At 39.0% G+C, this 12,918-nt stretch overlaps 1 protein-coding gene across 2 annotated transcripts in view; it reads left to right on the top strand.

Annotated features, from left to right (window-relative positions):
* Positions 1–4,334: 4,334 nt before the first annotated feature.
* The window catches only part of LOC104960408 (cadherin-7-like), a 21,946-nt gene continuing 13,362 nt past the window's right edge, over positions 4,335–12,918 (top strand). For both annotated transcript variants that reach the window (XM_010788445.1, XM_010788454.1), the window contains exons 1-4: positions 4,335–4,477; positions 8,707–9,079; positions 9,203–9,497; positions 10,693–10,812. In XM_010788445.1, coding sequence (XP_010786747.1) covers positions 8,837–9,079; positions 9,203–9,497; positions 10,693–10,812 — 658 coding nt within the window. In that variant the 5' untranslated portion in view covers positions 4,335–4,477; positions 8,707–8,836. The remainder of the gene's footprint in view (positions 4,478–8,706; positions 9,080–9,202; positions 9,498–10,692; positions 10,813–12,918) is intronic.

The following is a 12,918-nucleotide window of genomic DNA, read 5'->3' as shown; positions in this document are numbered from 1 at the left end:
ATCAGAATTCCCATTTCATTTTCTGCTCTCAATGACTTCCTCGATATTACTCATCATATAATAATAGTAGTCTCCTGGATAATTGCACAATTCTATAGTTTTATGTAATGATCTTATACGTTTATGTAAGGGCTACAAATGATTTAAACCTATTCCTGAGAAAATGCTTTGCCTCAGGCATGGCCGATGGCTCCAAAACCGATCTTTTCCTGTTACTATGTGGAAGACATACGAATCAGAAAAGCCTTTTGTTGCACCTTTGTAGTCGTAGTTAAAGTCTTTTGTTTTATGCTGCTTGGGCCTTTGACTTTTCATTAATTGAACAGTGTTTCAAGCATTCAAGGATTATTGATTTTTGAAACTAAATGTAGTAACAATATAACACAATAAAAACTTGACGAACAACAAAACAAAACAAAATTGAATTTGCATCAGGAAGAATGTAAAAAGCTGCAACGTGTGTCTATATCTATTTTTAACTGGCTCTTAACTGCACTGATTGCCAGCCAACCAGAAACAAGTATTATATAATGTCAATGTTGTTTTTCATTGTCATTGCTGGCTATTGCAGTGCTTATTTGAACACTTCTAAAACTGTTCTGTGGCCCATATTTAGGCTACATGCTTTGTTTATAAGTTTGTAATGTAATTCCAAATATATATATATATATATATATATACACAGATAATCAAATGCACTTGAGTGTCTGACAATGCCAATGCCAAGTTATTCCAAAATAGAGAATATAGATACAAATTGATGTATGCCGCTTTCTTGAGTATTTACAAAGAATCTGACCAGAGAGTAATTTAGCAGCTGATTATGTAGATTTATTTTCTCTGTATATCTAGAAATCAATGCTACTTTTATATTGTGACCCAATTTATTTCCCCCTCCATCAGCCCAAGCGTTGACACATAAACATGTGTCTCGTGAGGAGGGGGCAGAACCTGTGAGGAGACGCTGATGTTTCCTGTCGAATAGAGAGATCCACCTCAGGCAGCGTCAGCTCTGTCCTTATTTGTCATAAGTGTCCCCTGTTTCCCATGGCTAAAGACAAAGGCCAAAGAACGTATGAGGAACATGCATTTTTAATGTGACATTCTCATCAAATTCACCACAGTGGACTGAGAAGAATGCCAATGACGCTTTATTCCTCTTCCAATTACAGCGAGACGATGCGACAATATAAATGTAAGCCGTGAAGGGCACAACATGACAGAGCCTGAACAGTTCAGTGCTTCATCTCTTGTGAGCTTGAACTTGTGAACTTCATATTGACGTTGGTGTAGTGTTGGATTAGGCAATAACTTTGTTTGTCAGAGAGATATTTTAAAAAAACATTAATCAGGGGAGCACAATAGGGGGAGGAACTGGGGGAAACAACATTGTACGCCTGTGTGAAAACATCAGTTTAATGTCAGAGGCAACATTATCTTCTCTGTGTGCCTCCTGTGAGGAGAATGATGTCTTTGCTGATAGTGAAAAATACTGCATATAAGCATGCAGTATATCATCATTACAACCTATATTATTTATACAACATGACATCCCTGTGAATGCTGATTTGACCAGACTCACCTTTATCTTATTGCAAATATGCTGACCATTACTCTGTGCCCATTATTTGACAGGCCTGAAATGTCACCCGAGACTGAGAGATAGTTGGAATCACCTCTTCGTTCCGAGAGAGGAAGACAGCGGGAATGTAAATAATCCTTGCTGGGACCAAAACCGTAGCTTTCATCTCTGACGTTCTTTTGCAGTGGTCGCTCCGCACTCCATCATTATAATGAGGGAGGTTCAATTAGACAAGGTCTACACTGGTGGTTTTAAATGTCACAGAGCAGGTCCTGACATTTCTCTGTTTGATATGGAATCAGAATGGGAGCAGAAGAGTTCACAGGGAGAACTAATCTCAACTTCGGAAATAACAAATTCCACCCTGTCACAAAGCCCTGAGGAAAGGCTGGCGCGGCCGCTTTGGAGACTTTTACTCCCCTACAATGCTAGGTTGCCCCTGTTAAATCATTATAATGAATGAATCTATTAGTATTGTAATTAGCCCTCTGGAGGTCACCATGTGTATGAGAAGCATGTCATGAAGGCTCTTTGGGTATTTTAATCGAAAGGTTATTTGGTTGTCAAATCAAAAATGACTCAAGAAATAAAAAAACGTTACCTGTGGTAATTGGAATGACCAAAATCACCAGCATGTCTGTGGCAAAGGGCAACATGGATGTAAACGCTTTTCTAACATTGTTGTTATAACAATGTAACCTCATTTCAATGAGGTTGGACAGCCTGATGCATGGCATAATGATATGTCATATTAAAGAACATAAAGTCATCAGCTAAATTATCTATTTGCTTATATTAGAAAATAATTAGGTGCTGGGACTTGAAGGGCCACATTTATATTGATTTTATAGCAAATTCCACGTAGATAAAAGTGTTGAATCCACCCACTCCAAACTTTTTTCGAGTCGAGTCTAGTTACAAGGAGTTACACAATCATCAAGAAGTAAATAGTCAATACTGAGGGAAGAATCTATTAATAGCAGTATGTATAGGCTTATTTTTTGATGGTTAATTGGCTGTATTTTACTCTGTGTGCATGTATTCTTACTTTGCGTGTAAAAGAAGCTTATAGATAGATAGATCTTTATGGATGAACCCATATTTTGGGTGTGTTGGTCATCGCTCTTTTATTGGGCTGATATTAGTGGTTGGGCTATGTTTTTTATATCCTATAGTGTAGCAACAAGTCATTTAGGCAATGTTTAGAATAGTATCAACATGAAAGTCAGCGCTTATGAGTGCTATAGCTTGAAAACACACTGAAAGAGATGTTGGAGTGCAGCTTTAGCCTCAGTAATGTATATTTCTGAATGATTATGAGCAGCATTTGGGTAAAAAAGGTAGTTAAATCAAATTTGATTGGATCATAGGTCTAAATTTTACAAGCACAACTCATTAATCAAATGGTAAGAAAAGGAGAATAACAACACTCTTTCAAAAATGTAAATGAACAGGCTACAAGCCAACAGAAAGTCTGTTTTTATATTATTGACCAAGTTTGCTAGTCATCCTGGATCACATTTGAAAAGGATACATTTATGTAACAGTTTAAGATGAGTATAACATATTCTAACATTGTACATGAAGGAACAAAGAGTGATGTTTCTATAAAAAAACTCTAAAGGTACAACAACGAATGCAAATCAAGCAATTAACACACGTTGACAGAATAAGAATATTATTTCTTTTTTAATTCTCTGTCTTGAAACTGTCACTTTAGTGTTGATAAATCCAAGTTGATCTATCTTATTGCTGTTTTATAGTTTTAATTGGCACAATTTTAGCTCCATAGCTTCTAAACTCACTTTGTAATCAACTCACTGTCATAGCAATAATACAAGACAAATGAATGTGTTTTATATTAGGGTTGATGAGGAGACAAGTACAATGCAACATGTCAAAGTGGACACAGAGAAACATAGAACAAATTAACATGTATCGGATAGAAAAATATAGTAATAAAAAACTGTCATGAGTTAGATTTAATAAAACCCTAATTTAAACTATATATAATGTGTGGATGATCGTTCTGTACTGTCAAAGCCTAATGTTCAATAATAAACTTTTCGCTTAATGTGATTTGCCTTTAACATATTCTCATCCTTCGGTTTTAATATTCTCTATCTATAATAACGGTCAGTTAGATTATGTTTCAGGATTGTTTTTTCTTTATGGCTTAAGAGTGATATGTCCACCTAGAGTAAATGAGGTGAAGTAGAGTTGACTCATCCTTTATGTACCACTATGGCCCTGATAACAAGTACATGTTAACATCCGGGAGACTGTGGAGGACAAACAACATCACAAGTAATTTTGCATAATCTGTGTCATGACAGGTCATTTAAAAAATGTGACCATATCAGGACGAGGCATGGAACAGCCTGCCCTCTCTGCTTGAATGTCAAAAAACAGACTGTGGCCCTCCTATCACTCTCAGAAATAGTGGTCATACAGTGGATGCATTACCATCCCCTCCATGCTCCAACTCGCCTCTAATAAGTGCTGGATTGTTCACGGAGAATGGGGAGGAAAAAGGCGAGAGGGTGAATAGATAGAAATCCATTTGTAAGTCTGCGCTGTGACTATTTGCATGGTGATGAAGGCTTTGAGTGTTCTGCAGGCTCCCAGACAATAGAGCCTGTGTTTGTTATTCCCCAGGAAGTTTGAGAAGGGCAGAAAAGGGGAGAGAAGAAGAAGAAGAGGGGTGGTCTTCAGCGCAGGGGATTACGCATTGTGAGAACCACGCGCATTCGCTTCTGCTATTGTGGTGACTGAATCGCTTTCCAGTACCAGGGCATTTAGTTAAGCAGATTGTGTTTCTTCAGACCCCTGCGATGGTCTCCTTACAACGATTGGTGGCAAGTAACTCTGGGGACAGCAGCCTCACACAAACAGGTGGGTGTAGGTGGTGCGTGCTATACATCTTGTTACAGATCATGTTTTGTCAGAAGATATTTAGATGTAATTTAATATATTATCTATGAAAGGATGTTTCTAGCAATTCCAAGAGTAAAAAAGGCTTTAAACATAAAAGTAACAGCAGGAAGTCTGAAATCTATATTACATGAAAGAGTCCTGGGAATTCTTTGTGTTTTTCACAGCAGGAGATCAGTATATTTATTGTGATTACTTCTGGCTTGCTGGTGGTAACCTTCTGAAATATTTGATGATGTTTTAAGTGGTTAGGAAATAACTTGGAAGCCTTTTAGTGAAGTGTACCAAAGTGATTTTCCAGAGTTGACTATTTGAGGCCTCTGTATGAGTTATCCGCTTATTTATCCTACATTGACTGAACTCTATGTACTGGCTGCGTAGCTACAATATACACGCCTTTAGTGCATTCCACCTTTGAGTGAAAACATTTGACCCAGATTATTCAACATTTGGCGAGGTTCAATAATAATTTCTGTGACCTTTCCTTAAGGTGACAATTTCTCACATGCTTTCATTGAAATACCCCGTCTGTCCAAAATACTGGTAAACGTACTCAAGGGCGGTAAACATTAACCAACAAATACCCCATTTGTAACTAAAGAACATTGTGAGTTTATAAAGTAGAAAACCTTGGCCAAACAATGTAATGTGTGGGAACTGTCAACATGATGCTGCACTATATATCCTCAACCATAGGCCGATCGATATAAGGACTGAAAAGATTTAGACATTGCAGTTTGGTTCTGCCTTTCGAAAAATACATGTAAATATGATTGTCTGCTCTCTATATGTTGTCCTCGTCTGATATTCCTCAAAACTTTTTATTCTAAAACTCTTTTTTTATCACCAAAATTAAGTCTTTATAGACAATTGCCTGTAGTTTAAATATACATGTCCGTCTTTTTTAACATCAGTTAATTGTTTTTGATGGCGAAAAAATGAATAATAGGATGGAGTCCCATTGCTGATAAATGTCAGAGGAAATTCGTGACCCTTTGCTAAACGATAATGATTTCCACTTGTGCACATAATAAAATCAGACAAATGACTTACCACGGAGAACATGATGGCTTGACATTTCCCCCGTTGCTCTAGCACAGTCTTTGAACTCATTTTAGGTCCTGATTTTCTAACCATAAATTACACGTCACTGTTATTGTTTTACGGAGCTGAACAGTAAACAACAGGTCCCATGATAGGCTCCCAAATGACCAATTAAGGACATATTGTCTTGGGAGTGTGCTTTTAAAGAAGCAAGGCTTAACAGATGGATGGGTCTTCAAGATTGCGAAAAGTCTATATTTAGATCCACTGACACGGTTTAAGCTTTACAGATTTTAATTTCTTTCTCATAATGCGTCAAAAACTACCCACCTATTGCTCACATAAAGTTAGCATTACTTAGCAGTTAGTGCCGGGAGTGCATTTGATGCATATTTATGTTTCATCCACAATGTCAAGTAGAGGCTTCTTCTTCTTTATTACTGCGTTTCGACATCTTTAACAGCATCCTGGAACAATTTCAAACACAGAGCGACACTTTATTAGCTGGAACACATCACCATATAGGAATATGTGTGGCCGTCTCAGCACATCTGGTGCTTAACATTGTGAGACTGAAGCTCATTGTCATTCTGTCATGTGGTGGAGTGGCGTACTGTACATACAGGCTACAGGAGGTCTGCTGGAAATGGGAGCAAGGCCTATTGAGCTAATGAATGGCTGTCATCCTCAGGCCACTCAGCATGTCATGTTCAAATGAACATTTATTTTGAAAGGAGAAAATTGACCTTAGAGTTCAACAGCGATTTAACATATTTTTAGTTTCCTTCCGTATACACCTGAAAATGAAATCTGATGGATTTATAAAGGCTGTAATGTGTCTATTTAATATTCGCCACATATATTATCAAAAACTTTTCAATATAGCTGTCACATATATATGTTTTACTATCTCCCTAAACCCTATGCTATTGACAGACCTGGACATATGAGCTCACCCTTTTTCTTGGCATAGCCATTCTTTCTGCAGAATTTCATCATTTTTTCTACCAAAGCCCATCTTGTTAAATTGGCACCTAAACATCTGTTGACCTGTGCACTATTCAAGCCACATCCTTAAAAGCTGAAGAGGTTTTAAACAGACTCCTTGGCATATTGGCAGATGAGCAGTTGCTCCGAGTAACATCATCGAGGGCTGTTGTCTAGTTTTGGCTCAAGGCGTTCAGTTTGGGCGCGTACTTGGCAGCCCTATGAAAGACCATAACAGCTCACGACTCACTGGTTACTAATTGGAGTGTCAGTCCACAATGCTCAGAGATATGAATACGGCCCAGAAAGACATACATAAGCACAAACAAGTACTCTTGTTTGCATTCTGTATGGGAATTGTATATCATTATGAAAGCCTGCGTCAGTAATTGATTTTACAAACTCATTACAAATGGGTCTTGGCAGCTAATTTAGTTTTACAAGATTAAACATGAACATTATGGGCTGTAAAAGCAATAATCCTGCAACTACTGTTACTGCTTGAAAAACATTGCAATATACTCTATACTACCCATGCTTAAAATGCATGCGCATGTGTTCCCTTGCATCACTTTGAATACAAGTTCCACATAGTGAGACCCTATAGGTTACGCACAGTGTCAACAAATGATATTAACATGTTATAGAATAATGGCTGATGTGATTCCTAGCCCTTTTCATCTGATCACACAGATTGCTGATGTATGGGTTGCTGCATGACAAGAGAGTGGCATTCAAGGGTTCATAGCATGTTCAAATCATTGATGTCAGTTTTCAAAGCAAACTGTTAAAAGTCAGAAAGGATGGGTTTGAAACTAAACTAATGATAGTCTACACCTGCAGAGCGGGAAAAATGAATTTCTTTTACTTAGAGAAAGGAATTGCTCGACGACAGTAACCTTGCTAACGTAAAGATGGCAAAGTTGTGATGGCATATTTTTGTCTCTTTGACAGTGACATGATTATTGTTGCTTGTAGAAAAGAAAAATAATTGAGTGTCAGTCTAAATAAAAGGAGTTTAATGAATTTGTTGAAGTTAAACTCTGGTAACTTTATCAGTGCAAGATATTGTATTCCTTGTTGCCCTGACTAATTTGCTGTCTTGTCTGACTTTCATTGTCCTTACACTGTTGACCCTGATGCAGATTATAATTGATGCATCGATTCGAGTCATAGTTTGTCAGAGCCATGTCTCTCTGTTTTCCATGTCCGGGGAGACATTGATCTAATTACAAGTCTTCATTAGTTAGCTGCAGAGCACAGTGTCATGTTTAAGGAATGATGTACAGGGCTTGCTCCCCCCAATGAAAAACAATACAGGGCCTTGTTTGAATTCAAAACAGCAGCCTGTTTCCAGCCACTCATGCTGCCTGCAGGATGCAAGACAAAAAAGAAAAGAAAATTGCGGACAAAGGGTTTGTTTTTCTTGTGTAAAATGTGATTCTGACTAAGACTTTCTTGCTTGAATTTGCTATGTATTTGAGTTGTTCTGATGAAACGGTTTTGACATGACTCTATAGTTAAAAATAAAACATTTAATTAAAACAGTGGTTTGCAATTAAACCCCACAGCCCTGGCTCAGAGGAATTACATAATTTCACTGATAATTATATATACTGTACGTGGATTTTTTTAGCACACACTAATGTTTTTAAAGAATATACCTGACAATGTTCAGGTACATTTTAGTTCAGGTATAAATACAGTTTGTGTTTACAACAGTGTCACTTGCAATGGAAGAAGTGGTAAACATTTATGTAGCTAACGTTTACTATTTCAACCATTTATAAGATGAGATTTATATATTAACATGTAATTATTATTACATATTATCAAAAACAATCACAGCAGTAAGACTTGTTTTTATGACTAATATAACATACAATCACCTTTTTCATTTATTGCTCGTTAACTCTATATATTGATACGTGACATTTACCTTTCATAGACTTAATATTGAATTCTAATTTCTCATAGATAAACCAAGCCTTTAAATTAAGACTTGTCATTATGTACTGATACAGGTGTGAATTTGAACACTTGATATCTGGATTATACTCTCCAGAGCTAAAGATTTCAATTTCCTCTTTTGCAATCTCTGCGCACTGCTGGACATTTCTCAAAGCAACCGTTAATTAAATTGTTAACTTTTATTTCAGAGATATGAGCCTGCACATGAACCACATCATAACGAGATGGGATACAGCACTGCCGGGATCATGAAATACTGTGCTGTTGAATGAAGTATTGGCAACACCGGACCAGTGAAACCTCTTCTGTCCATTAACCATGCAGTGGAAGGAAATGCACGGATGGACAGTAAAAATGAGCATGCCGAGTGTTTTGGCCATGGTAGCGGTCTTTTCTATGATTCCTGGCGGGGTGCTGAGCGATACGAGAGGTACTCAGGGCCTGGAAGCCCAACAAATAGCCCAAGGGCCCACTCATCTGCACCGTCGCCTGAAGAGAGGCTGGATCTGGAAACAGCTGTTTGTCCCAGAGGAAGATCCAACTCCTCGCGTTATTGGCCAGGTACCACCAAAGATTGAATGTCCTCCATGTCCTTGACACGCTATTTCCTTTAGTAAATGCATGTTTCTCGTTATAAAAATGTTTTAAAAAAAGCTTTCATCATACCCCCTCCTCTTTTTATAGCTCAAATCTGACTATGACCGTGGTGAGTTTTCCATCAAGTACATATTATCAGGAGATGGTGCCGGAGATGCGTTTGAGATAGATGAGTATTCTGGTGAGATACGGACACTGAAGAAGCTCGACAGAGAGGAAAAGGCCTTCTATGTCCTTCAGGCCCAGGCCATAAACAGGAGGTCCAATGAACCAGTGGAACCCCAATCAGAGTTCATCATCACGGTGCAGGACATCAACGACAATGTCCCTCAGTTCCAGAACGAACCATATGTGTCCAGCATCCCTGAGATGTGTCTAATTGGTAAGCTTTTAATTGACAAACAAACTGATTCGAAATTAGCATATATACGACTTGGTTTGAATTTGGACCTTAGGGTTAGGGTTAGATATAACCTTTTTTGAGGTGCTACAAGGTGACTATAGTTACTTATGTATGTATACAGCTGCTTCTCGACCGGTTAGTAAAGCAAGCTCCAGCTTTGTATTTACCACAGAGGTGTGAGAGTGCTGTTGATCTTCTCATTTATCTCTTTGTTGAAAATGAATAAGAATATTTTTGTATATGTATAACTATCCTTTAAAGCAGTCTCTTTAAAAAAACAAAACATCAGAGATACTAGAATAGGTCTATTAATAGCATGATTATATTTTTCATGGTTGGTCTGATGTTTCAAAGAGTTATGTGTTTAGAATATTATTCACACAAACAACCGTTTTCTTTTTTTTTGTTTTACAAATAAAAGCAAATAATTTTCTATCAAGCAGATAAAACAACTTATCAGCTTTATTATTTATAAGGATATTCTTTTAAAAATGAATTTTCTTAACTTAAATCTCAAGGAAAAAAGGTTATATGAATGTCTGTCATCTGTCCCTATTCAGGAAGTTAAAAGTATTGCATTCTGAACCCTATCTTGGATGCCTTTATGGATATATTTCTTAAATAACGTTATTATAACCACTGCCCTTTCATACCAAAACATTACCATTTCAATTTATACGTAATCTGCTTTCGCGGGGTAATATCTCACCCGTAATAAATCATAATGCATGTGATTTCGGAAAGAGAAAGAGGGAGGGGAAGGTTGGTCTGCAGGCAACTGAAAATAAGAAGGGCTGTGTTAAAGGAGGCAAGAGAGAGCGCTTTCTGGGGGAAAAGAATGAGATGGAGAGAAAAGGAGTAGCAGGTGGATAGTGAGAGAGATGTCGCTATAGGGCGTAAGAGGTTGTCACACACACACCTGCACAGCCTTATAGAGCTGTGCAAGACCGATGCTCCCCCCCCACAGGCCCCTCCCTAACCCCATTTTCAACAGCCCTCCTTTAACCCTACCTCAACCTCACCCCCCTCCCTCCTACCATTTGCACTGCTCCCCCCCTGAGCCAGACAGACAGACCCTGCGGGACTGTGGCATAATCACTTTATTTCCCCGTCGACTGGAACTGCTGCCTGAGCTAACTCTGACTGTGTGATCCGTTCCCCCCCACCCCCACAGGGACCACAGTGGCCCAGGTGACAGCTACAGATGCTGATGATCCCATGTTCGGAAACAACGCCAAGCTCATCTACTCTGTCCTGCAAGGGGAACCCTACTTCTCAGTGGAACCAAAGACGGGTACCACTTTTTGTTTGAATTGCACTGTTGGTGGAGACTACCTTTTAACAACCACAGTCAGGGCTATTAGGGATATTTACAAAGACAATGGAGCAAGAATAGCTCTGATCTCAGTCTGACACGACTGAATTCTGTTCATCTGGTCTGGGTTAAGTGTGACAAATAAGATAAGATAAGATGTATAAATAGCCGTGGAAATTCAGTAGTTTAAACAGCAACAGGGTAAGATTGAAAAACAGGACAGCACAGATTCACACAAGATACATTTTAGCTACTTTCTTGAAATACTATTGGCAACATTTTCAGTTTTTAGAAGTCAGTAACACTCTTCCCACACACATTGTTGACCTTGACTGAGAAGGGTTGGGGGAGGGCATTATTGACGTAAAACAAAAAAAAATGACTTGCAAATTAATGCAATCTGTGAAAGGTCAAACCTGACTTTTTTAGGGAAACAACTGATGTCATTGAGGAGTGGGCAGCAGTCGATACTATTTTAGTGTGTGGCTTCAGCTGACCAGTAAGGAAAGGGCTGGATATATTCTATATTCTTCTCATTGTCAATACATGCAATGAATTGATCCAAAATGCAAGTATTGTGTGTGTTACCAAAGCCTAATACAGTGGGGAAAGTATTTAGTCAGCCACCAATTGTGCAAGTTCTCCCACTTAAAAAGAAGAGAGGCCTGTAATTTTCATCCTAGGTATACCTCAACTATGAGAGACAAAATGAGGAAAAAAAATCCAGAAAATCACATTTTCTGATTTTTAAATAATTTATTTGCAAATTATGGTGGAAAATAAGTATTTGGTCACCTACAAGACAAACAAGATTTCTGGCTCTCACAGACCTGTAACTTTTTCTTTAAGAGCCTCCTTTGTCCTCCACTTGTTAAATGTATTAATGGCACCTGTTAGAACTCGTTATCAGTATAAAAGACACCTGTCCACAACCTCAAACAGTCACACTCCAAACTCCACTATGGCCAAGACCAAAGAGCTGTCAAAGGACACCAGAAACAAAATTAGACCTGCACCAGGCTGGGAAGACTGAATCTGCAATAGGTAAAAAGCTTGTGTGAAGAAATCAACTCTCGGAGCAATTATTAGAAAATGGAAGACATACAAGACCACTGATAATCTCCCTCGATCTGGGGCTCCACGCAAGATCTCACCCCGTGGGGTCAAAATGATCACAAGAACGGTGAGCAAAAATCCCAGAACCACACGGGGGGACCTAGTCAATGACCTGCAGAGAGCTGGGACCAAAGTAACAAAGGCTACCATCAGTAACACACTACGCCGCCAGGGACTCAAATCCTGCAGTGCCAGACGTGTCCCCCTGCTTAAGCCAGTACATGTCCAGGCCCGTCTGAAGTTTGCTAGAGANCGGGCGGTGTGTTTGGGATCATTGTCATGCTGAAAGACCCAGCCACGTTTCATCTTCAATGCCCTTGCTGATAGAAGGAGATTGTCACTCAAAATCTCACGATACATGGCCCCATTCATTCTTTCCTTTACACGGATCAGTCGTCCTGGTCCCTTTGCAGAAAAACAACCCCAAAGCATGATGTTTCCACCCCCATGTTTCACAGTAGGTATGGTGTTCTTTGGATGCAACTCAGCATTCTTTCTCCTCCAAACACGTGTAGTTGAGTTTTTACCAAAAAAAGTTCTATTTTGGTTTCATCTGACATTCTCCCAATCCTCTTCTGGATCATGTAAATGTTCTCTAGCAAACTTCAGATGGGCCTGGACATGTACTGGCTTAAGCAGGGGTACACGTCTGGCACTGCAGGATTTGAGTCCCTGGCGGCGTAGTGTGTTACTGATGGTATTCTTGGTTACTTTGGTCCCAGCTCTCTGCAGGTCATTGACTAGGTCCCCCCGTGTGGTTCTGGGATTTTTGCTCACCGTTCTTGTGATCATTTTGACCCCACGGGGTGAGATCTTGCGTGGAGCCCCAGATCGAGGGAGATTATCAGTGGTCTTGTATGTCTTCCATTTTCTAATAATTGCTCCCACAGTTGATTTCTTCACACCAAGCTGCTTACCTATTGCAGATTCAGTCTTCCCAGCCTGGTGCAGGTCTACAATTGTGTTTCT

Source organism: Notothenia coriiceps, unplaced genomic scaffold, assembly GCF_000735185.1.
Source record: "Notothenia coriiceps isolate Sejong01 unplaced genomic scaffold, NC01 NC01_scaffold00001364, whole genome shotgun sequence".
NCBI classification, from domain to species: Eukaryota; Metazoa; Chordata; class Actinopteri; order Perciformes; family Nototheniidae; genus Notothenia; species Notothenia coriiceps.
Note: the sequence above shows the minus strand (reverse complement) of the source record. Positions and strands in the feature narration are given on the sequence as shown.